Source organism: Buteo buteo, chromosome 22 (genome assembly GCF_964188355.1).
Source record: "Buteo buteo chromosome 22, bButBut1.hap1.1, whole genome shotgun sequence".
Lineage (NCBI taxonomy): Eukaryota > Metazoa > Chordata > Aves > Accipitriformes > Accipitridae > Buteo > Buteo buteo.
Window position 1 is genome coordinate 2,538,509 of NC_134192.1, and position 21,693 is coordinate 2,560,201.

General features: G+C 42.1%; 1 protein-coding gene across 2 annotated transcripts in view; it reads right to left on the reverse strand.

Moving 5' to 3' along the window:
- Positions 1-21,265, reverse strand: part of LOC142043235 (ligand of Numb protein X 2-like) — a 33,770-nt gene extending 12,505 nt beyond the window's left edge. The window contains exons 1-5 of one of the 2 annotated variants that reach the window (XM_075054141.1): positions 21,064-21,265; positions 7,210-7,672; positions 4,331-4,557; positions 2,700-2,896; positions 988-1,356 (exon numbers count right to left, since the gene is read on the reverse strand). In XM_075054141.1, coding sequence (XP_074910242.1) covers positions 988-1,356; positions 2,700-2,896; positions 4,331-4,557; positions 7,210-7,610 — 1,194 coding nt within the window. In that variant the 5' untranslated portion in view covers positions 7,611-7,672; positions 21,064-21,265. Of the gene's footprint in view, positions 1-987; positions 1,357-2,699; positions 2,897-4,330; positions 4,558-7,209; positions 7,673-20,494; positions 20,728-21,063 lie in introns of those variants that run through there. The other variant, XM_075054142.1, reaches the window with a different exon arrangement.
- Positions 21,266-21,693: the final 428 nt, after the last annotated feature.

Below are 21,693 nucleotides of genomic sequence, written 5' to 3' on the forward strand. Positions count from 1 at the left end.
GCAGCACTTGTGGGATGCAAGCAAAATTCTAAGAGGCCATGGAATGGAATCACATATATAACATAAAAAAGGATCTCAGTACTGGAACTCTGCTCTTTCTCTTCTTTTCTCCCATGCTACTGCACCTCTCTGCTGATTACCAGGAAGAGAGCTGGCTCTCCCTCACTGCTGACCTCAGATCCTTTCCGGGCTATAAACAGTATGTGATGAGATGTATTGTGTTGAGATCTTTAGATAAAAACAGAAACTGGAGGTCATCGCCTAAGGAGATAAAGAATTTAAACTGATCTACATGATATCTGCTGCACACGTAACAATCCTTAATCCTTAATCAAAATTCCTTGCCCACTCTTTTCACCAAAACATTTGGCATGCTGCAACAGGAGTACATTCCTATTGCACAAGGAAAGACCACCTCTCTTCTACCCATTTAGTATTTTAGAATCTTTCCAGCCTGAGATGCCTCATGTTGTTTTTCTAGACTCCCTTCCCAAATAGAGGTATAATGGGAAGAGAGGGCTTCAAATCAGTCAGAAGGGTTCTGTTCTGTGCTGCCAGCCTATCACATCTCCCAACACCTTCAGTTTGACTGTTTGAAGCACAAGAGGCTGTCCTAATCTCTCATTGTCTCTGCTGCATTTATCTACACAGTGCATGCGAATATTCAGTCTGCAAGAAAGGCTCCCAACACCACACCGCAAAGGAGATCCAATTGCCTTAGCTGAACTAAAGTGCCATGAGCAACTGCCTTGCTTCAGACTTGTCAGAGGTGACTCACGATGGATTCCCACTCTTCATGTTTATCTTCATTTGGAAGCAGTGCTTCCCACACATCCGCAGGGAAGTCACTTTCCCAAAGAGATATTTCAGGGAATGCAGTTTGCTCCAGTGTGTTCTGTTAGCCCTTTGGCCAAAACAGGAGCCCTGCCATCAACACAGACAGCTGCGGAGTCATTAGCCATACAACCTCACCATGTCATACATTACCTGGATTATCTGCGCAGCTGCCTCGGGTGTTCCTTGCCTCAAATCCTGGCCATTTATTGACAGGACTCTGTCATTCCGACTCAGCTTTCCATTTTTGGCTGCCAAACCTCCCTCTAACAGATCTAGAATAAAAATCCCTGCCTCATCAGTCTTCCTGATCAGTTTGATTCCCAAGGGTTCAGATCGGTCCCTCTTTATCAATGTAACATGGATCACTTCCCTATTTGTAACAGAAGTGGAATCCTGCTGTGCAGTCTTATTGGAAAAACCCTTCTCCTGCAGGACCATGAGGTGGAGAACAGGACCTGGGTGGCGCAGGAAGGAGACAGCTTGGCAGTGAGTCACACTGCTGATGTTGACGCCATTCACCTAGAAAGACAAACAAACCAGAGTCACTAATCAGAATGTACATAATTTAGGCACTGTCCACAGTGCGGAACATCACAAAGTTGGAGACCGGATGTACAAGTCCCTGTGCAATGCTGTGACTGAAGCAGCTGCTTCTGATGCACATTAGAGAGCAGAGTTTACTAAATTAGAATGCAGAAGAAAGCAGATGAATTTAGACCATAACTGATGGTGAATAGCTGAGGACAAGGATAAGACAGGACAAATCACATAACTAACAAATCCGAAACTGCAAAATATTAAATCATTATATCCATCCCATGGCAACGCAGAACTGGTTTCCCTTAACTTCCAGTGTTCAATACACACTTGGAAGAGAAGACTCAACTGGAGACTACCCATCCTCACTTTTAAGTTGAAGAGCGGTCCATAGTCAGCAAGCTTCTGGAATCATCAGTGTAATCACACTTTTACCAAGGTAACTCTGAGAAGCTACTTTTCACTTTGTCTGTTGTCACATAAGACTCTGTGCAGTCTTCTTTTAGGATGCTAATAGGTCTACTAAGTGTGGGCACCTGCCCTATTTACAGCGCAATCAAGACTGAGACACGTACAATTCAACTGGATAAAACAGAAGGTACTCCATTGGTCTAAGAAACCACCTCGGAGATTGTATCAGCCACTTGTGCATGTGGGGCTGCCAGTCCTTACTGAAGTCCACAGTTCAACAGCATAATTAGGTCTTTATGGCTTGTCAAATGATTGGGCAGCTATAGCCAGGAGGTGCTAACAGTTCTCTCTGCATGTAGGCTTTACTGCTGCATACAGGCTTCTGTTGCCTTGAGTAGCCCACTGCCATGCAGCGTGATTAATCTGGAAACTAAATCTGGCTCTGGGTCAGTACAGGATGAGGTTAGTGCTCTTTATTACTCACATTACATATCTGATGCTTACTGCAAGTCGTAAGGTCTTAAACTTTGGACCTGCCCATTGAGACCATGCAGCTTAAGCAACACAGTAGAGCAAGCAATTATAACACTTCCTAACTAGAGCACAGTCCTTTGGAGAGAAATGGTGCTACTGGGTGAAATTTATCAGCTAGAAATCTTTTTAATTTATCCAAAATAGTCTAAATTTCAAAAAGCTCTTAAATATACAAGGTAAATATGAGTATGACTGGAAGGAACCTCAAAAGTCTGCTTCTCAGCCCCAGCAGATACACAATGCTACTGACACACAGGTCTGATCAGTGCTTTTAAACCTTCAGCTGTAGAGATTTCCCAGCTTTTCTAGGCAACTCTGCTCCCCCAGCCCTCATCTCAAGTCAAGAGAAGCAATGAGACTACCAGTGGGGTTTTATATACCTCAAGAATATGGTCCCCAGGTGCTATTCTTCCATCTGCAGCAATGACAGAATCCCGCAAGACTTCCTGAACAACAATGTTTCCTAGTGGGGTGTCTTTACCCCCAACTATCCTCATCCCCAGCTCTTCCTCTGGGTCTTCTCGGTGAATTTCAATTGTGGTCGTTTCAGCCACAAGACTAGTTCTCTGAGGAAGGTCTGATTGTGGGAATTGAAGAGAAAAAACAACACATTAATAGAATTTTCCTTCACATAACACCACAAGATTTGTAACACTGGCAAGTTGTGTCCCAAGTAGCGTCTGGAGGGAAAGCAGCTATCAGGAGAGGGAACAATACGTCAGATTAAAAACTTAAAAAGCCGCTGTTTCTTCACAGTTTCTCCAAAATGTTTCCCATCTTCTCCTAGCTTATGGCAAATTTAAACTCCTTCATTATTATCCCTTGAGTTTTATTAAAGGGCAGTCAGTATGTTTCACTTACCATTTAGAGATTTATTTTTCTACTGTGACAGCTGGCCTACTAGAAGCACACACACAAAAAACACCAATTTCCATGATACCCATTAGAAAAGGGGACTACTGAGCTGTAATTACTGGTCTGCCATTGTGGTGACTTTACCACAGGCAGCTCAGTGCAACTTCCCTCCTCTAATTTCCTTTCCTCCTCTTTTCCCATCCCCCCTGTAAAACAGGAGTAATGTTTACCTATTTACAGCATACTGAAGACTAAGCAATGCTTCTCAGACACTTTGAAGATGAAAGTTGATGTTAGCGAGTTATATTAAATCTACCAGCACTGCAACATTTAAGCAGGCCCAACACTCTAATGAAGCCAAGCGCACTGCCTGTCAGGGTGAACTGCAGTTGTCACACAAGAGATGCAAAACCTGCCCCAAGCATACTTCGGGAAAAAGCCAACAGAGAATTAAACTGACCTGTGTATTAACTCTGGCACAGGCACACCAGTTGCTGGCTCCAGCACCTGCACACTTGGAAACTGAGACTGACCTTGTAACAAGGCACAGAGATTTCCACGCTGCTGCCTTTTAATAGGGGTTGAGACAAGCGGTTCTAAACTGAAGTGGAGATGGTTACTTGTATCTGCAAGGATTTCATAACTGACTATTAATCCAAAAACTAAGTTATGCTATGAAAACACTCTTGCTGCACACCACTAGGGAGGTACTGACCACTCCAGGAAACTGACCGTATATTTAACTTCCTTAACAAGATTAAGAAGAAGCTGGAACATTTCCTAATTACTAATTATTTGGTTTCTGTAAGCGCCTTAAGTGCTGCGTGTTCCCATTGACAGGGACTGCCTTTGTTTCTGCAAAGAATACTGCAGATATTCACTGCAATCTAACACAGATTCTCCAAATTGTTTTGCACAGACAGTTTTGTGCTTGTGAGCAGATCCTGCCACACCTGATGCACGTGAATGCATCTCTCTCCTGCTCAAGGACAAGCTGAGGAAAGAGATTACTCCGATGGCTACTAATGGCTTAATAGCATTAAGGATATCCAAGAATGTTGGGGACACTTTAAAAATTGAATTATCTGAGATAATTACCTCATTTTTATATTATAAAAGATAATTAGATAATTACATTTCTGTATCAAGCTCTCACCTTCTTCGCTCTCCTCAAAAGCTGGATTAACCAGTCCAGGCTCTGCAGTCCCTAGCGATACCACAGCAGCTGCAGAGCTTTCTGCCACAAGTGACGATCCTCCACTTGGTACCTCTGGATCCTTGGGCGTGTTTGTCTCCACCTTGGTAGGAGGATCTTCCTTCCCTTTGGAAATGGGATTCTTTTTCCGCTGTAGTTCAGATTTGTATTTCTTGAAACCAGGACACCTAGAGAGAGATTGTCACTGACTGTAAGTGGCGAGTCTCTGCCTATGTGTTTAACCCAGCACATGCAAGTTCTGACTGACAAAGGTATGTGAAGAAGCGTGTTCAAGATCTCATCAGCTGCAAAGCTTGTATCACAGATGCTAAAATTTATTCTCATTTGACCTTCAGCTTCTACTTGTACTAGTGTCAGCTTAAAAGCAGGCTTGTTATTTTCTTACTTTCAAAATTATTAAGCAAATTATTTTAAAAAGGAGAATGCAATAGGAACGGGAGTCTCCCTTGCTAAATATTTACCTGGCAAACACTTGGTGAAGAAAACAATACCTCTTAAAATATAAGCAAATAGTTAGCTCTGACCTTTTAGAGATGACTATGAACTGTATCTTTATTCAAATGAAGTGGCTCAAGTTTCAAGCTCAGCCTTGAATTAGGCTTTGTTTTTAACAAACCAGTAACATGCAAGAGCAGCAAGCAAGGCTTGCTTTTTTTTTTTTTTTTTTGCTGAAAGAGACCTGACTGCCAGATGACACTCCACCTCCAGTCCACGCAGGTGAAGGCTCTACTTGAATGGGAGGAATTTAGAGTTCATAATCCCACCAACTGCTCCCCACACAGAGGTTCAAGAAGTAATTCTACATTCAACAAAATCTACTCTGTACGCAGCTACACCACAGCCAGCCTATCTCAGCAAAAATGAGTGAGGAAAACCAATCTCTTTTATCAAGAGTACTTATAAAAAAGATGGCAGGTGAGGAGGGTGATGAATGCAAAAGCATCACTTTCAGAGACATGAGTAGTATTGGGTGTTTACCAGAGCCACTTCTCAAATTAAACTTGACTATTTACATTCTGGCTAAACAGGTCTCATCCCAGTATTACTTCCTCTGGTTTATTCCTAGTCATTTATTCGCCAAGCAGTAAGATGACCCTGAAACTTAAAAGACAGAAGGCAATTGATCCACTTGTGCACATGTCCCTCTTAAGATGTCAAGAAACAAATTCATTTTGCAAAGGGCAGAGAAATCCCCCATAAAAAAAAGTTGCTAGATGCTTCTTATTTCCTTAAGTCTCCTGCTACCAGTTAATCTCACTTAAAACTAAAAAACAGGACACCTAAATCTCACTGTAATTTTTTTTCTCTTTTTTTTTTTTTCCTCTCCATTTTTCAGTCTAACTATGCTCACAGCCCAGGTGAAACAGCCCTGATTTTTAGAACACACCCTCCCCAAGTAAGATACAAAGAACTATGAAATGTGTAAGAGAACGATACAGTTTCCAGACAGGTCTCCAAGGTAAACATTTAAGGGTGCCTCCCTCTTCTGTGTTTAACTTTTGTGCCAGAGGGATTAGCAAGTGACCGAAGTTTACTGATACCAGGGTAGATTTACAGAGCAGAGAGGAAGGCCCAGCCCTGGTATGGGCCATGTCCCCAGCTACACAACAGCTGCACAGCTGGGCAGCCCTGTCCCTGCAGTCGAAGCATTCAGCCCTGGCTGATAACAAGCAAGCAGTACAAAGAGCTAGTTCAAGAAAAAGGAGATTATAAACTTTCACAGATTGAGGGAAAGGGGCACCTTCCCTCAATTCCGCTGGCTTTAACACAAGCTCTCAACTGGTGGGTACCAAAGACAAGCAAGAACCACAAGGATAGATCCCTGGCTGGAACTGCAAAGGTATCCTAAGTGTAACTGTTCCCTGCACACTGGTTGACCTATTTTTAAAATATGTCATTGTCACAAAAAGCTACAACATAGCTAGAGGGAAACAAGACTGTTGCATTTCTCATTGCCCACTGACAAAATACACACTGCCAGTGAAGGTCTGCTTCCGCCTGCAGTAGGGCTTGTACTTAGCTCCCTTTCCTGCAATCATTAACCAGGTAGGAACAAGTGTTCTTCAAGCACTGTGGCAAGTGCTCTTTGTCACCTGCACTTCTTTTAAAACTACAGTATTCTGCCTGCCACCAGCTCAACCAGCAGTGGAAGCACCAAAACACATCTCTGCTGACAAGCACAAGAAAACAATAGTCTCCCTTCCTCTGCACGGGGCGGGGGGGGGGGGGGGAGAAAAAAACGTATTTTTCATTTGCCTCTCTTTCTCAAAAAAAATGAGCGAAGATAATGGAATTATAAGTAGGTGATTCAGCAACTGCATAATGTGCAGCTTGGAGGGACTTACATTATTTGGATCAAAGACTTATGTATTGCACATCTTAATTGGACCAATTAAACTGGCAACACTGCACGATTCCTTGCTTCCAGAGTGTTCACTTTGTGCCTGTCTTTCTTCTCTGCGCTAGTGAAACAAGAATAAGCATGTTTATAATAATTTTCAGAGTCAGGTGCCCCAGATCAGGACACACAAACTTATATACATTTGATAGGTTTTGTGTCTGCGGACAACTCGCATACAGGCAGGCGAGCACCTCACCCTTCATCTCCATAGCACATGTGAGCTGGCCTCCCTAACACACACAAGCACAATTACACTGTCTTCACCTACCCACCTCTCTGGCCTCACCCTCTGTCATTTCTGGTGTCCCACCTTGCCCCAGTTTAAGAACTGTTCTGAGAATGCATCTTTCTGGTCAGAAGCACAACAGACAGATGGCATTATACAAGGAGCAATAATATAATGTAAATGGTAACGCACCTGTTCTGCAGGTGAGCTTCTAGTTCACACCGCTGCATTGTCTGCTGACACTCTGCCTTGAAAGGACAGAAGACAATCAGCTTATCCAACAGGTTTCGTACTAGAAGGCTGGACTTGTGGCACTGCTGGAAAGAGAGCTTTTTCCGATCCATAGGACAAAAGTTATACTCCTGCATGAAGTTTTCAAGGCACTTGAAACAGTACGTATGTCCACAGGGAGTGTCCATAGGTTGGAGCAGAGGCTGAAGGCAGATATGGCAGATGAGTTCATCGTCCACTTCATCCTGGAAGTTGTAGAGATGATTGTCCAGCAAGAGGTGGAACTGACCACATTCGCAGCAGAGTTCACCAACTTGGGACGCGTGTTCTTCTGCTATGGGATCAGCCATGATAGCCAGCATCAGGCGTTCTCGGCCCAGCAGCAAGGAAACTTGTCACGTAGTAGCTGTCTGACAGACGACCTCTAGTAAAAGGGAGAGAAAGAGAGATTTCCAGCCAACTGTCTACTCTAGATCTATCCAGTTAAAAATTAAATTGTATTCCTGCCTTAAGTTCCCACCAGTATCTTCACCCCCCAACTACCACCTTTAGGGTTGTTCCTTCCAAAACGACCCTGTGAATGATCAACCCAGGGATCAGAGAATGTGTCCTGGTTTCAGCTGGGATAGAGTTAATTTTCTTTCTAGTAGCTGGTATAGTGTTATGTTTTGGATTTAGCATGAGAATAATCTTGATAACACACTGATGTTTTCAGTTGTTGCTAAGTAGTGTTTAGACTAAGCCAAGGATTTTTCAGCTTATGCTCAGCCAGCAAGAAGGCTGGAGGGGCACAAGAAGTTGGGAGGGGACACAGGCAGGACAGCTGACCCAAACTGGCCAAAGGAACATTCCATACCATGTGACATCATGCCCAGTATATAAGCTGGGGGGAGTTGGCCTGCAGGGTGGATCGCTGCTCAGGAACTAACTGGGCATCAGTCAGCAAGTGGTGAGCAATTGCATTGTGCATCACTTTTTTTGTATATTCCAATTCTTTTATTACTTATTACTGTCATATTATTATTATTATCCTTATTATTTTCTTCCTTTCTGTTCTATTAAACTGTTCTTATCTCAACCCACAAGTTTTACTTTTTTTCCCTGATTCTCCCCCATCACACTGGTGGGGGGGAAGTGAGTGAGTGGCTGCGCAGTGCTTAGTTGCTGGCTGGGGTTAAACCACAACAGAATGCAAGGACCTCATTCAGCAAAATATTTAAGCACATGGATAAATTGAAGCTTAAATTACTTTACACATACCAGCGACACAGACTAGATAAAACCCTGCCAAGCATATGAACTAGAAAAGCTGAGGCAAAAGCTGCATGTTCTTGAGGGAGAACAACCCAGAGAGGGAAGGGAAAGAAAGGATAACCAAGATAGTGATTTTTAAATTGACAATTTTGTTCTCTGGCTTTCCAGATTATATTGAATAGTTTAAAGATATGCATGGTGAAACATCAGTGTGGGGTCTTCTAGGCTTTTGGGTTTTGGGGTGGGGGGAGGGAGGAAGCAAAAGAAACTTAAATCTAAACCACATTTCCTTCCTTTTAAGCCCACTCCCTTCAAAAAAGTTCATTCTAACAAACAATGCATTGTTCCCCATGCCTAGGTTCACCCATAGAAACAAATTTCCTATAAAGGAATAAAGCTTCCTAAGTGGAAAAACATAAAGAATTGTCCACGTCACAGTTTGTTGTAACATTACAGAAAGGCTTGAGCTTCAGCTTCTTACAGTTAGGGAGAATAAGATAAGGGGCAAACTGAGTTCTTTGCAGCTGCCACTTCACTGATTTTAATAGAGATGTCTCCAGTCACATCCCTTTTGAATCTTGCCTATTGTAATTAAATATAAAATTCACCCAAGTTTGCTAGCAGATTACTCTACAGGCAGAGGGACTATGGCAGGAAGGATTTTTTTTAACCTGACAGTTATTTTAATGAAGTAGGAAATGAGGTACTAGATGAAGCTAACACTCTACACAGTGGGGGGTTTTGTTGTTGTGGTGAGGTTTTGGGGGGAGTTTGGGGTATTTTTTTTAAGTTTATGTAAAAAATCCCAGAGTCTTTTAAAACAAAAAAATTGCAGAACTGTGATGAAGTGGAAAATTTCTGAAAGACAACACGGAAAATATCTGAAAGCAATTGCTTTATCTGGAACAGGTAAAAGCCTAAGCAAGAGTGAACACTGGTCTGCACCAGTGCCTGGAGGACATGGCTGGCACGCAGCAGCAACTTTGGAGGAGGGTAGGCAAGAACAATAAGATAGCAAGAACGGCAAGAAAAAATTAGTCATGGGTTTCTAATAAAAATCATACATCACGCCAATTAATTGTCAAGCATAAGTCAGCTATTTAATTAAAGGGATAACGTATCACCAACAGAATCAAGCCATTTTAGAGGCGAATTTTTACCTAGCCATAGAAACTTGTTCACTTCAAAAGATTAAAACACTACTGTCACGGTTCCAGGTGGGTACAGGGCACGAGTTGTTTGCTGCTTCTCCTGCTGCTGCAGTGCCAGAAAGCATCTTCCCCTTGAGGAAAGCACTTAGGCTGGATGTTCAGACCTAGCTCTTCTCTTTGCATTTACTCCTTAACTCTCGCATGACTGACTCGGTGCTCCCCAAAAGAGAAAGCACAGTTCACAGAGAGCACAGAAGCAAATCAAAGCAGATGTATCCATGCCCTACTCTCTTAGAAATACCCCTGTTCTTTGGTACTTACCTCCATCTCAAACAGGCATCCCTACTGTTTGCTTTATAAAAAGTCTTCATTTTATCTTGAATTATCTTACAAGTGAAAAGGAAACATTTCAGCATCAGACAATCACTTAACATCACCTACCAATTCTAATCAATCAGCTCAGTTAATGAAACACCAAGCTTCCAAGGCAAACATCTACCAATAAGAAATACTTGTGCTTCAGGTTGTAGTATTTGCATAGAACTTTGGCAGGTGATTAAACAAATCTACTTTCTCAGCAAAAACAAACCCCACGGTAATTTTGCTGATAAACTACTTTTATATGGGGGTTTTCAGATTATTTACCAAATTCATTCTCTGCTCTCTGTGTTTAAAGGTTATACAAGATGAATCCCATTTATGAGTCATTTCAAAACTTGTGGAAGATAAAAGTATCACCACAATCTTGCTGCTTTTTTCTTCTCTGTAATCCTAAGATGTTGTGCTCTCTCAATTCTAGATCCTCGAAAACAAGGTGTGAAGATTTCATTCAAAAGTGCCAAAGTAAATTTTACTTTTACACCACTGTCCTTTCAGTAGGGAGGACACTCCTGCAGACACCAGGGAACCTAAGCCTGACACCTCCGTGATGAAAGCCAGCCCACACCCTTCGGCAAGGCAGGAGTTAGTGAGCAGCACAGGGAGGACAGCAGGCTCAAACAAGCCTGCTGCTTGTTCAGTGATTCAGTCAGAAAGCAGATGTTCTGTAAGAGGAAAATTGCTAACATCTTATTCAGCAAAGATGACTACTTCAGCGCAACAAGACAGATCTTAAGTGTCTGGAAAACGCACTGTTTCAACAGAACAGCCATGGTAACCCTCAGCTTAAATAGACCAGTTTCAAGAGAGTCCGTCTAGAGTTCCTGGGATTCTAGTTTTGGAGGTGAAGTGTATATGAAGACATATACTCAATCTTTTGCAGCTGCCATCAAATTTCAGTTACTCATTCTAAACTCTGAAGGTCAGATCAACCCCAACAAGCCCCTTTGTTCTTGTGTTGCTCTTTTTGTTATACCATTCCCCCTCTCCAGCTTCCTTCCAACAATGCCACCTTGAGTGGCATGTTCCCTGCTCCTGCCTTTCTCCCTAGTACTGGGATCTCTCCCTAGGCCCCACACGTGTTAGGTTACACACAACAGACATAATATGAGGGAATCATAAAATAAGGGCATAGCTTGGTCCCAAGTTACTACTTATTGACTATATGAAAACATTAAAGCCTGACATACATATGTTGCTGCTAATTAACTCTGCTGTTCTAAAAGTATAATGCAAGGAATGCCTCTGGAGTCTGAATTATTTAGAAATTAATACACCCCATTCCTATACGTGACAAAGAATTGAAGGAAATAAACCAGCAGAAATCTCTTTTATATTTCCCCGTTTCTTACACTGTGTGGGCTAGAGAAAAGATTTCTTTGGGACCACCTTTATCTTTAGTGTGTTTTTTAATAAAATCACTGTTAGCTTTTTTTTTTTTTTTTTAAGAGTAGGATTTCTTGTACTGTAACACTGACTCAAAGAATAGACTTTTCTTTTTATTTTTTTTAAAGGAAGACTTATCAGGTTGTCTAATCTATTTGCCTGCCAAAGCAAGACTATTCCTGACAATATTAGCACATTGCCTATTCTTGTTTTAACTCTGCTAGGGCACAGAGCCTCAGATATACACCCCCTCTGCACATCTACAACGCTGTTAATAGCTCTAGTAGGGAGTATGCCAAGAACCACACCAAGAGCAAACCACTCAGCACCATTCCTGATGGACAAACCCTGTTCAGTTCTCCAAAGCACCCCGGACTTGTAAACAGAACTAATGAATTACTTCTACAGCTTTTTTTAAAAATCCTTTTTAAAAAAGCATAATTATCTAAGAAATCTTTCCAGTGTCATGCCTCCACTTGCACTACAGTGACTGAAAATGAACTGTGGCTGTGGTACCTGGCTACACCAAGAGCAACATCCCTGCTTCCAATCTTCTCATTTGAAGTCTCAGCATTTCTGAATGCAACTCTTGCTCCTTGTTTTTAAGGCATTTCACTGCCATTGTTAGCGTGGAGCACAAATTATGGCACAACTCCATCCAGGCCTGTCTGCTCATACAATTCCAGCATTTGACACCAGTCACTTTCAGTCATGAACATATTTACCTTAAGGACAACTCTTTGAGGTATAACATTGTTGCTATTCACATTTAAAGACTGAGAAATGACATCAGGAGAGGCTAAAACACAGACCTGCAGAGGCATCAACTCATGGGAATTTAACACCTTAGTACATCTCTGAATATGATCTCAACTGACCTACCTAAGATCCCATAGGAAGTTCCTGGCGGCGGGGGGGGGTGTCAAAAAGAAAATCAAGACTGTTTCTATTAACTAACTGATTTATAAAACCACAAGTATGGTAAGTGAGCCAGAGCACATTCCATATTGCAAAATATAGAAACATGCAGCCAGTCTGCAGTTAAGGACACAAAATAGAAGCGTAAAATTTTTTCTAACAGATTAGGATGACTAGAGGAACGTCTCATACTGCTTTAGTTAAAAAATAATTTAAAAAAAAATCATCAAATTACTAGTTCTCATTATTAAAAACCTACTTGTACCATGGAAAATATTTTGGAAATACAATGCTTTTATGCGCCTGTAGGTTAGCATTTATATGTTGATATAGTCTTTGTTACCAAAACCCCAATATAAAAGTCAGCTTTGAGATTGCAGGGTGCGTGCCCCACGTATACAGCTATGTAATAGTTCACTGCAATAATTATGCCAATTATTATATTTATAACTACATTTCCCTGGGAGACTGGAAATGCAACATTCCAACTAAAGGCTAAACAATTAATTAATTTTTTGGGGGTGGACAAAACAAAGCCAGCACATTGTGGATTAAGATGACTGAGGGCACACACCAGCAGGGCACTAACCCAAACCCCATCTTCTTACATAAAAGCAAGTTCAAGATGGATTCTAACATAGCAAACCCAGTGCTCTAGCAATAAAATGTAAGAAAAAGCGGCAGAAATTTTGCTAAACTTTTTGAAGAAATTTTTTACTCAGTTAAGAATTTTTGTGTTTCACAGAATGGCTTTTTTTTTTCCTCATTCTAGAGACAGAAGTACAGTGTGAAAGTGTTCTGTAACAAGTTTTTTTTGCCGAATTTCATCACTACTTTGGACAAGGATTTCACGTATGTGAAATGGGACAGGTTTTATATGAAATGCACTACTGTCCTGCCTGAACATTTCCAGTGTGCTGCTGCAGTGTTTCACAACCATGAGTAAACTGTCCTTAGTTTACAGTAGTGGCACAGAAAATAGTGTTGAAATATCAGAGGATTTTTATAAGCAATATTTAAAGTAGGTCAACTTTTACAAAAACCACAATAACGAACCCAAGAATAGTTTCAGGTGGTTATACAATGTCCTATTATCTTTCTTCATTATTTTCTGATATTGCTGAAGATCAGGCCACTGAATGTAAAAGTAGGAGGTCAAAGCTTCTGTAAGTGGTAAATTTATACTGTTAAATAAGAAGCACCCCTTTCGCTAATTAACCTTGCCTTCAAGCCAAAGGGTTTCTAATAAGCCACCTCCAAGAGTAACTGCTCAGCACTTATATGAACACTTCTAAATCAAAACTCTAAATCACAGCTGCTTTACTGCACTCAATGTAAAGGAAGATTGACAATTTTAAAAGTTTTCACTGCCCCCATCATTTATGCCCATGCTTTAACCATCAATTTGAAATTAAGTTGTATTCTAACTCCCTGGTGTTTCTGTGCTCGTTGGACAATTTTGTATTTAATCTGCTTGAACTTCTGGGCAAGTATCTGTTTTTTCAACCAGAAAACCAATTGTATTTTCATTAATTGTAATCAGAATCATTATCCTGTTAGACTAGAAAAGACTTATTATTGCAGGAAACCCTATTCTGAGAGATGTGCTAAAAGGCTTGGTCGACTAGAGCCACACTATCCCAAGGAGTTGTCTCCTGAGCAACTTTTGCAATATTAGCTCTCCAACACAGTACACGGATTTCCATTTTCAACATAATGCACTTCAAGATAGATACTTTAAAAAAAAAACAAAAAAACAAAAAACTAGTTTGTTAATATATTTGAAAGTTCAACATAAGAGAAGATCTCTTTGCTTTGTATTACTTATTTTAAAAATCTTACTAGCAATCAACAGCTTAAATTGCAAACATACACCTAATTTTAGGAGGAAGAAAAGCTAACATGAAAAATGAAGAAGTTAGCACTTATAATTAATTTCTCTCACTACCATATGATCTTAACATTTGCTTCTCAGTTCAGTTAATGATACCACAGAACAGTAACTGTATCATCAGGGACCCAGCATGCTAAAGTAGCAGGACTGCACAAACGTAATTTCAACAATTAATCCCAATTCTTTCTACAGAGCAGGAGATTCTGGTGTTATCGTTCAATTAATACTATCTGGGTAACAAGAACCAATAAATTTCCTCCCTCTTCCCTTCTTAAATAATCAAGTAGTGGTGTAAAATGTTTTCCACCCACACTTTTCTTCCAAGGGGATTAAACAGTGACTATTTTAACATACCGCTCTGAAAAATGGATAAATTGAATGCCATCAAAAAGAAGTGAAGACAAGTTCTGCAAAAAAAGCTGTTTTATTTATATTTCTTCCTGCTTTCTCACCTTTGCTAGATGCTTCTGCTATATCCACCATCCTTTCTACACCCTGTCTTCCACATAAATGTGCAAGTTGCTTGTTTTGTGCTCACAAGAATTCTTCTGTTGTACCACTCAAATCAATTTGCTTCTTTGCAGAATTTGATCCAAAGACTCCTATGGAAGTTTCACCACTGGCAGCACGCGTGGTGCTTCTTTATTTTTCTTTGTATGTTCTTTATTTTTTTCTATTGTGTCTAATCATCTCTCTCTAGGAAATTAAATACCCCTACCTCCACCCTCACCTCACCCACATTTTGAATTTGGCAGCTATCTGTAATTCCATCCCCAAAAATCAGTTTGATGTTTGTGGGAGAAGTTTTCTATAGACAAAGAAAGAAGGAATCCAATGCTATAATTTAAGGATAAAGTACCTAATCTGTAATTAATAACCAAAGCTCCTCTTGCAATTAAAGCAAAAAGCCCAAAACCAAAACAAAGAGGGATTAGGAGATTTGATGTTAAGATTTAGGTTCATCTAAATATCTGGTAGCACACTTGCTTTCCAAAGAGTTTAGTCTGCTTTTGAGGACAGAAGGTAAAGATCATGTGTCTATTGCCTATATATGAATAGCAGATGCTCTTACCACATCGTTGTCTTTCTGTCTACCTGTAAATTCTTTGTTTATAGAAAGAAAATAGCACCACGGTTTACAGGATCTGAAATAAGTGTGTAATGTGCAGAGGCTTGTCTTGGGTGTAAGCCTTCATAACTAGCCAGCCCTGATAGCTATTACTCTTGCAGTAGCCTGACGAAAGAAAACCTGTACATCATTGTCCATTTGTGATCTGGGTGTTGTATTTGTAATATAGGTCAGAAAAAAAGCAGATGATTTCTTATCATAAAATTTCTGAAGCATACAAGGGAAGAAGCAGACTGTGATTTATATAACTGTATGTTTTTAAAAGTCGCTGTTTGAATATCCTTACCAAGCCAGTCATCATCATATATATTTAAAGGTAATGTGAGAAGGGGGGTAGGAGGGAAGAGAGAGAGAGACACTGTTGCTTTTGGTAGACATATGGTATTTCTATAGCTCTAAAACTTGCTTGTCTTGTGAGAAAGTCCTACAAAGCTTTAATCTCTCACACTCTATCAAGTGTTACTTTAAAATGAAACAAAATTAAGCATGAAATAATTTGTTTTCTAGCTTAGTTTAAAAACACAACAAAAAAAAACCCAACAAAGAAACAAACAAACAACACTTCTGCAAATATTGTTTTCTACATAGCTTTACCATAAGCGATCCAGCAGCATGAAAGCAGCATTTTGCACCTGGTGATGAAATATTTCCTATCAACAGACAGATAGTTACAGTTGCCAACATCAGAAGTATCAGATTAGGGTTTTACTACAGGATAAAGCAGCACAGAACTTTTCATTACCCACACCAAGTCAAATTCCAGTCTCGGTTACAGTAGCACTATTTTTTTTTTAATCGTGCTCTGTTCCAAGTTAAAGAGTTTGGCACAATCTATGACAGCATCCCTTGATATAAATAGGCACTTGGAATCCAAACTCCGCAAAATAAAACCAATGATCAGTGACAAACACGCAGCATGGCTGAGAGCACTGTTCTAGAGGGACCATCAAATTTCCCCCAGTCCTGTCTGTTTTTTCTCAACGGCTCCAGACTGCCCCAGCCTGCACTTGATACCATCACCAACAGCAGGGCATATCACCCCACTCAGTATACAATACTCCAGACTTCCTTTCACGGGGTAAGAAGGCGTTTTATCAAAACCATTGCAAAGTACTTTCTAGCCCAAGCTTGTTCCTGCTAACTAAAAAAGCTGAATTAAAAGATAATTAAGTCTGTAATTCCCCTTTACATTCCATTTTACCATCAGATCATGGTAAAGGGGAAAGAAAACAAGTTATCCTCATTTAAACAAAAAACCCAACACCTAATTCCCTAGACCACGTCTTCTCAATCTGCGGTTCCTTAGGGTGGTGTGCAGCTAAGTTTGAAGTTAGCTTAAACTCCCGCCAGTGCCTGTAGGCAGGCAGAGCTGCTCCTGCTGCTGCAACCAGTAGCTGAAATGCCCTTCACCACAGATGGCAGCTCATAAGTAAATAAGTACTTCAGTAAAAGTACAAAAAAAAAATAAAATCTGGATTAAGAATTACATTCCCCTAGAGATCTACAGAACAGTATTATGGCTCATTTTTAAAAGACTTGAGACACATTCTGCTGCTTAGGACATCTGTACTACTGGTTTATGAGCTTAAGTACAGTTACACATGTAATTTAAGATGCCTTTTCATCATACAATTTCTTCTGGTGCATCTTGTTGACTTTAGACTTAAAACAAACAACCCTCACAGCTAGGGGGAAACAAAACTGCAAGAGGAATTTTTTATTGGTTTTGGGTTTTTTTTTAAATCTTATCCTGATTTAAATCTGTGTCCAAACTGGTATCAGAAACAGGTGTTTAAGAACCATTGTTATCTTACCTTATTGGGCACATATTTACAAGGTACATAAATTGACAATTATGTTATATTTTCCCTTGTTCTAAAAATAATTTAAAAATAGGTGTGGCTGTCTCACCAGTTAAGAGCTGGAACAACAGACCAAAGTCCTTCCGCTATCCACAAATCAATGCAGCAACTACATTCTTTCTTAGCCACCCGTGAACGACCTTAAGTCACGGTATAAGTAGGAATGGGGAGGCAATCTCCCTTCTCTGTTCAGTTTTCAGCCTCTTGAGATTACTAGTAAAATAGCCAAGTAGCCCCAGGTGTTAACCTCACAGGGAACTTTTTTTTATCCCAAGTACAAAAAGACCCAGAAGACCCATTATGTTTATTTTTATGTATCCTACTTGAAATAATCATACAGCAATTTTTGTTCACTACCAATTGAGAACATGTAAAAGAGGATATCCTCAGATCTAAGGTTCCCAGGGCAGGGACTGCTTTATCTTTTTAGTTAGTTCTTTTCTATTTAGAGACCTGCAATAGCGCTTACTAGGTGAGAAGAATTTATCTGTTATTTATTAGTCTAGGAGTGGGAGGTTAATAAGTCTGAGAACTTTACAAATAGGGCTGATCAGGATTTACTGGACTTCAAACAACTGCAACACAACTGACGTCACTGGTGAACCCCTTAAACTCTCAGAGGAGCAGGTCAAGTTTTATCTCAACCCCTTTTTCACGGTCAGAAAATCAGCTTTTAAAGAGAGTCTGCTGCAGCTGTTTACAAAACTTGCATTAGTTAAGGCCCAGGCAGAGAGTATATGAAGCTAGACAACACTTTTTTTAAAAATACATAAACCCTTCCAGTACTTCCCTTCCAGAATATTCCAAATAAGGAACACTACAGTCTTCAAACAAAATTTGCACAGGGACTCTCTAAACTCAGAGGACCACTATATATACATAAAACCAGCCTTCACCTGTAAACTGCTGATTGCCTCTCCAAATTCCTCCAGCTTTATTCCATTTCCCTCCTTCCAGCCTTGAGTGTTTTTTCCTGGACCAGCAGAGTAATTCCTGCTACTCGTGTTCATCTAAATCCCCTCTAACACTTACGATAGTTTATGAGATACTGGCTCATGGGTAATTTCTTACCCAAAGTATAAAAAAAATTGCCAAATATTTTCATATTTTCAAACTCAATTCATGTCAAGAAATTTCTAAGCTAAGAGCAACGTTTTATGTGTTATAAATCAGGGAACATAAACTGATGAAGGACTTTCAAATACGATTCCTAACAACTGTCTGAACAGCACCACTAAAGTAAGCTGAGAAGGAAAAGCCAAACAAGAGGGTTTTGTATTAAACCAGCAAAACATACTCAGGCCTGTGAGTAAGACAACAGCTGCAACTATTCTGGCAAGATACACACAATCAGAATGAAATGATGCAGCTTAATTTTCAAATTGAAATCAATATAGCAGTTGCAGCAGGATTTTTTTTTTAATGCAGAAAACAAGAAATATATGGCAATGCACGAGGATGAGTAACCAAATACACCGGGGGTGCTTTGCGAACTACAGATATTTTATTCTGCAGTTATATTCTTTTAAGTTTATTCTTATTATATTATTAAGTCTAAGACTCTACAATCTCATAAGCATGTGTAAATTTATCTATTAACCATACTTAAGGAAGTACAGCACTACCATGGTTTACAAAACCATTAACTACAATTTCTAATTGAAGTTACTGGAATTGCCATTCAGGTAGCACTTACGTTGTCCAGAATAATCCTCAACCTGTTTCATCAGGTATCTTTGAACCTCATGGGGTTTTTTTCAAGGTCATTTAGCTGCCAGGTCCCTTCTGGAGCTGTTTCTTCCACCTTTTACAGCTCTTATTCCCCAGGCCATATGGTTGAGTCTGTTTCTTAACTCTTGCTCACTTCCCTCACTATTCATTTGGTTAGAAACTTTACACGAAACTTGTCTTTCAACAGATGAGGTTCCTTTTTGCTGCACACCACAGGTCCTTCTCTCCATTTCATTTCATTGGAGTTTTATGCTAGAACATCCCCGTTATTTAAATGAGTTACATATGCATCAACCTTGCATACACAGAGCAGACACATAAATAAGGTGAATAAAGGTGTGCATTTACAGCACAGCTGAGTTTTCTAACAGCTAGCAAACCCCATGAAAGTTTGGCCTCCTGTTTATTATTTCTCTGCTGCATCCTCAGCCATATGACTCCTTTGTTTTTCCCTGCACAAGCACTGGTGCTGTTCTGACTTCATGAGCTGCTTCAGGAGCAAATCCCTTTGGGGTAGGGAATAATTATTACCACTGCCTTAGCCACTTTCAGCAGCAGACACACTACATCTGCTTAGGTACATTGTAAAAGAAGAGTTTGAGTGTGTAACTTAAGAGAAAGAAGTTTTGTTTTGAAGGAGCCATGTGCGCAATCTGCTTTCTCTTTGCTGGAGAACTGCCAAAAGAGCTCTGGCCTTTAAGCATCAAGGACAAACATCAGCGCTGTCCCTCAAAGGCACAGCACACAACTGGTGTTGCTGCAGGAGGATAACTACAGTTCTTTATACCACACCACGCCACCCAAACCTTGGGCTGCTCTGGAGTCCTGAGAGGCTAAAGGATTAGACTGGACAACTCTGGGGCAGTGTGACAGTGACAGAAACTTCCCTGGGCTGCCTATTATCTCCATAGGCTTGTATGCTCTGACCCTGCCCCAACATAGCCTTTGCACAGCAGAGACCTCCCCTAACACTTACTATCTGCACTTGAGCTGGAATAGTGTTTCCTGCGGAGACTTTATACAGTTCTGGTCCTTTCACCTTGGCTAAAAAACTGGAGCAGAAAGTGAAAATATGACCCTTTTTGGTTTGGTAAGCAACAGGGAAATACTCATTTTGCAATCCTTACTTCACCAAGGTAAAATAGGACCAAAAAAATCACTCAAGGAATTGAAAGTGCCGTTTCAAGCATGGCTTATAGCAAACTAAGCCTGCACTGCCACCGAAAGGGGCAGTCCCGCTCTCCCTGCCACCTCCTGTGCTGGCATCAGCTGGCTGCTGCCTGCTCTGTTCGTTTTCCATCAGATAACGAGGCTAATGTCAAAAGCAGAGGGACATCTGGCGCATACAACCAAGCAGCGAAGCAGAGTGGGATCGTCCCTTTAGCGGCACACAGCCTCGCCCCACTTTAAACCCCCCGTGAAAACATCTAAATGAAATAAAAAGCATTCCAGTTATACAGTATCCCTTAAACGTTTCTTTCCAAGCCTCTTACAAACCTCTCCAGAGCATTACCTCATATTTAACATCACCTGTATTTCTTACCTTTAAGGCATTTCCAAAACATCCCCATCATCCCATTGCTCTCCTTCGCCTGTTATCTCAGCTTCTGTTTATAGGCTTTTTCTGCATTAATTACCAGCACAGCACCTGAAACTTGCCAACTTAGTACCTCTCCATCTCCCGGCAAAGAAATTTTGCCCTACAGCCTCCCTCCGACCCACGCAAGCGGCCAAAATCGCCGAGTTTGTGGCGTCCTGCAGAGGCCCGAGCGCTGCCGGTCTGCAAGACCGACCTTTGAAGAGCGAAACCCTTGGGGCAGGCAGTCAGCCTTCACCTGCGCCGCCCAGCCCGAGCCGTCCTTACCGCCCCGTGTAACGATACAAGATCTCCATTTGCCCCCCCCCCGCCTCGCTCGGTCATGGCTGAGGAACCCTCCGCTGAGGGAACTGGACGCCGAGGGCAGGAGCTGCCGCCCTCAGCCGCTTCCACAGCTGATCCGCGACCCCCCGCGGCCTCCCGCCCCTCAGCCCGCCGGCGGACGCCTCAGCCGCGGCGGGAACCCCGCGCCCCTCACACACCGAACCCCCCCCTCCGTCCCATCCGCAGCTCACCTGTAAGGCGCCGGGGGCGGGAAGGGGGGTTCGCTCGCCCCCCGAGAAGGGGAGGGAGGAGGCGAGGGAAGCCCAGCGCCAACTCGGCCTGCGATCGGCGGCGAGCGCGGCTCGGCTCCAACCAAGTTTCCGGGCGGGGAAGAAAAGTCGAAACCTACGTGAGAGGAGGAGGCAGCGCAGCCGCCCAGGTGTCGCCCGCCCGCCCGGCACGGCTCAGCCCTGCCCTCCCCTCAACCACCACCGCGTTCCCCTCCTCCTCCTCGGGCCGGCCCGGGCCGCCCACACCCCCGGCAGCCCTTGCTCCCGCCCTGCCAGAGGGTGCCGCGGCGTCGCGGGGCACGTTCTTCTCGGCCGTTCCCCTCAGGGTCTGCCCCGCTCCCCCTCAGGGTCTGCCCTCAGGGTCTGCCCCGCTCCCCCTCAGGGTCTGCCCCGTTCCCCTCAGGGTCTGCCCCGCTCCCCCTCAGGGTCTGCCCCGCTCCCCCTCAGGGTCTGCCCTCAGGGTCTGCCCCGTTCCCCTCAGGGTCTGCCCCGCTCCCCCTCAGGGACTGCCCCGCTCCCCCTCAGGGTCTGCCCTCAGGGTCTGCCCCGCTCCCCCTCAGGGTCTGCCCCGCTCCCCCTCAGGGTCTGCCC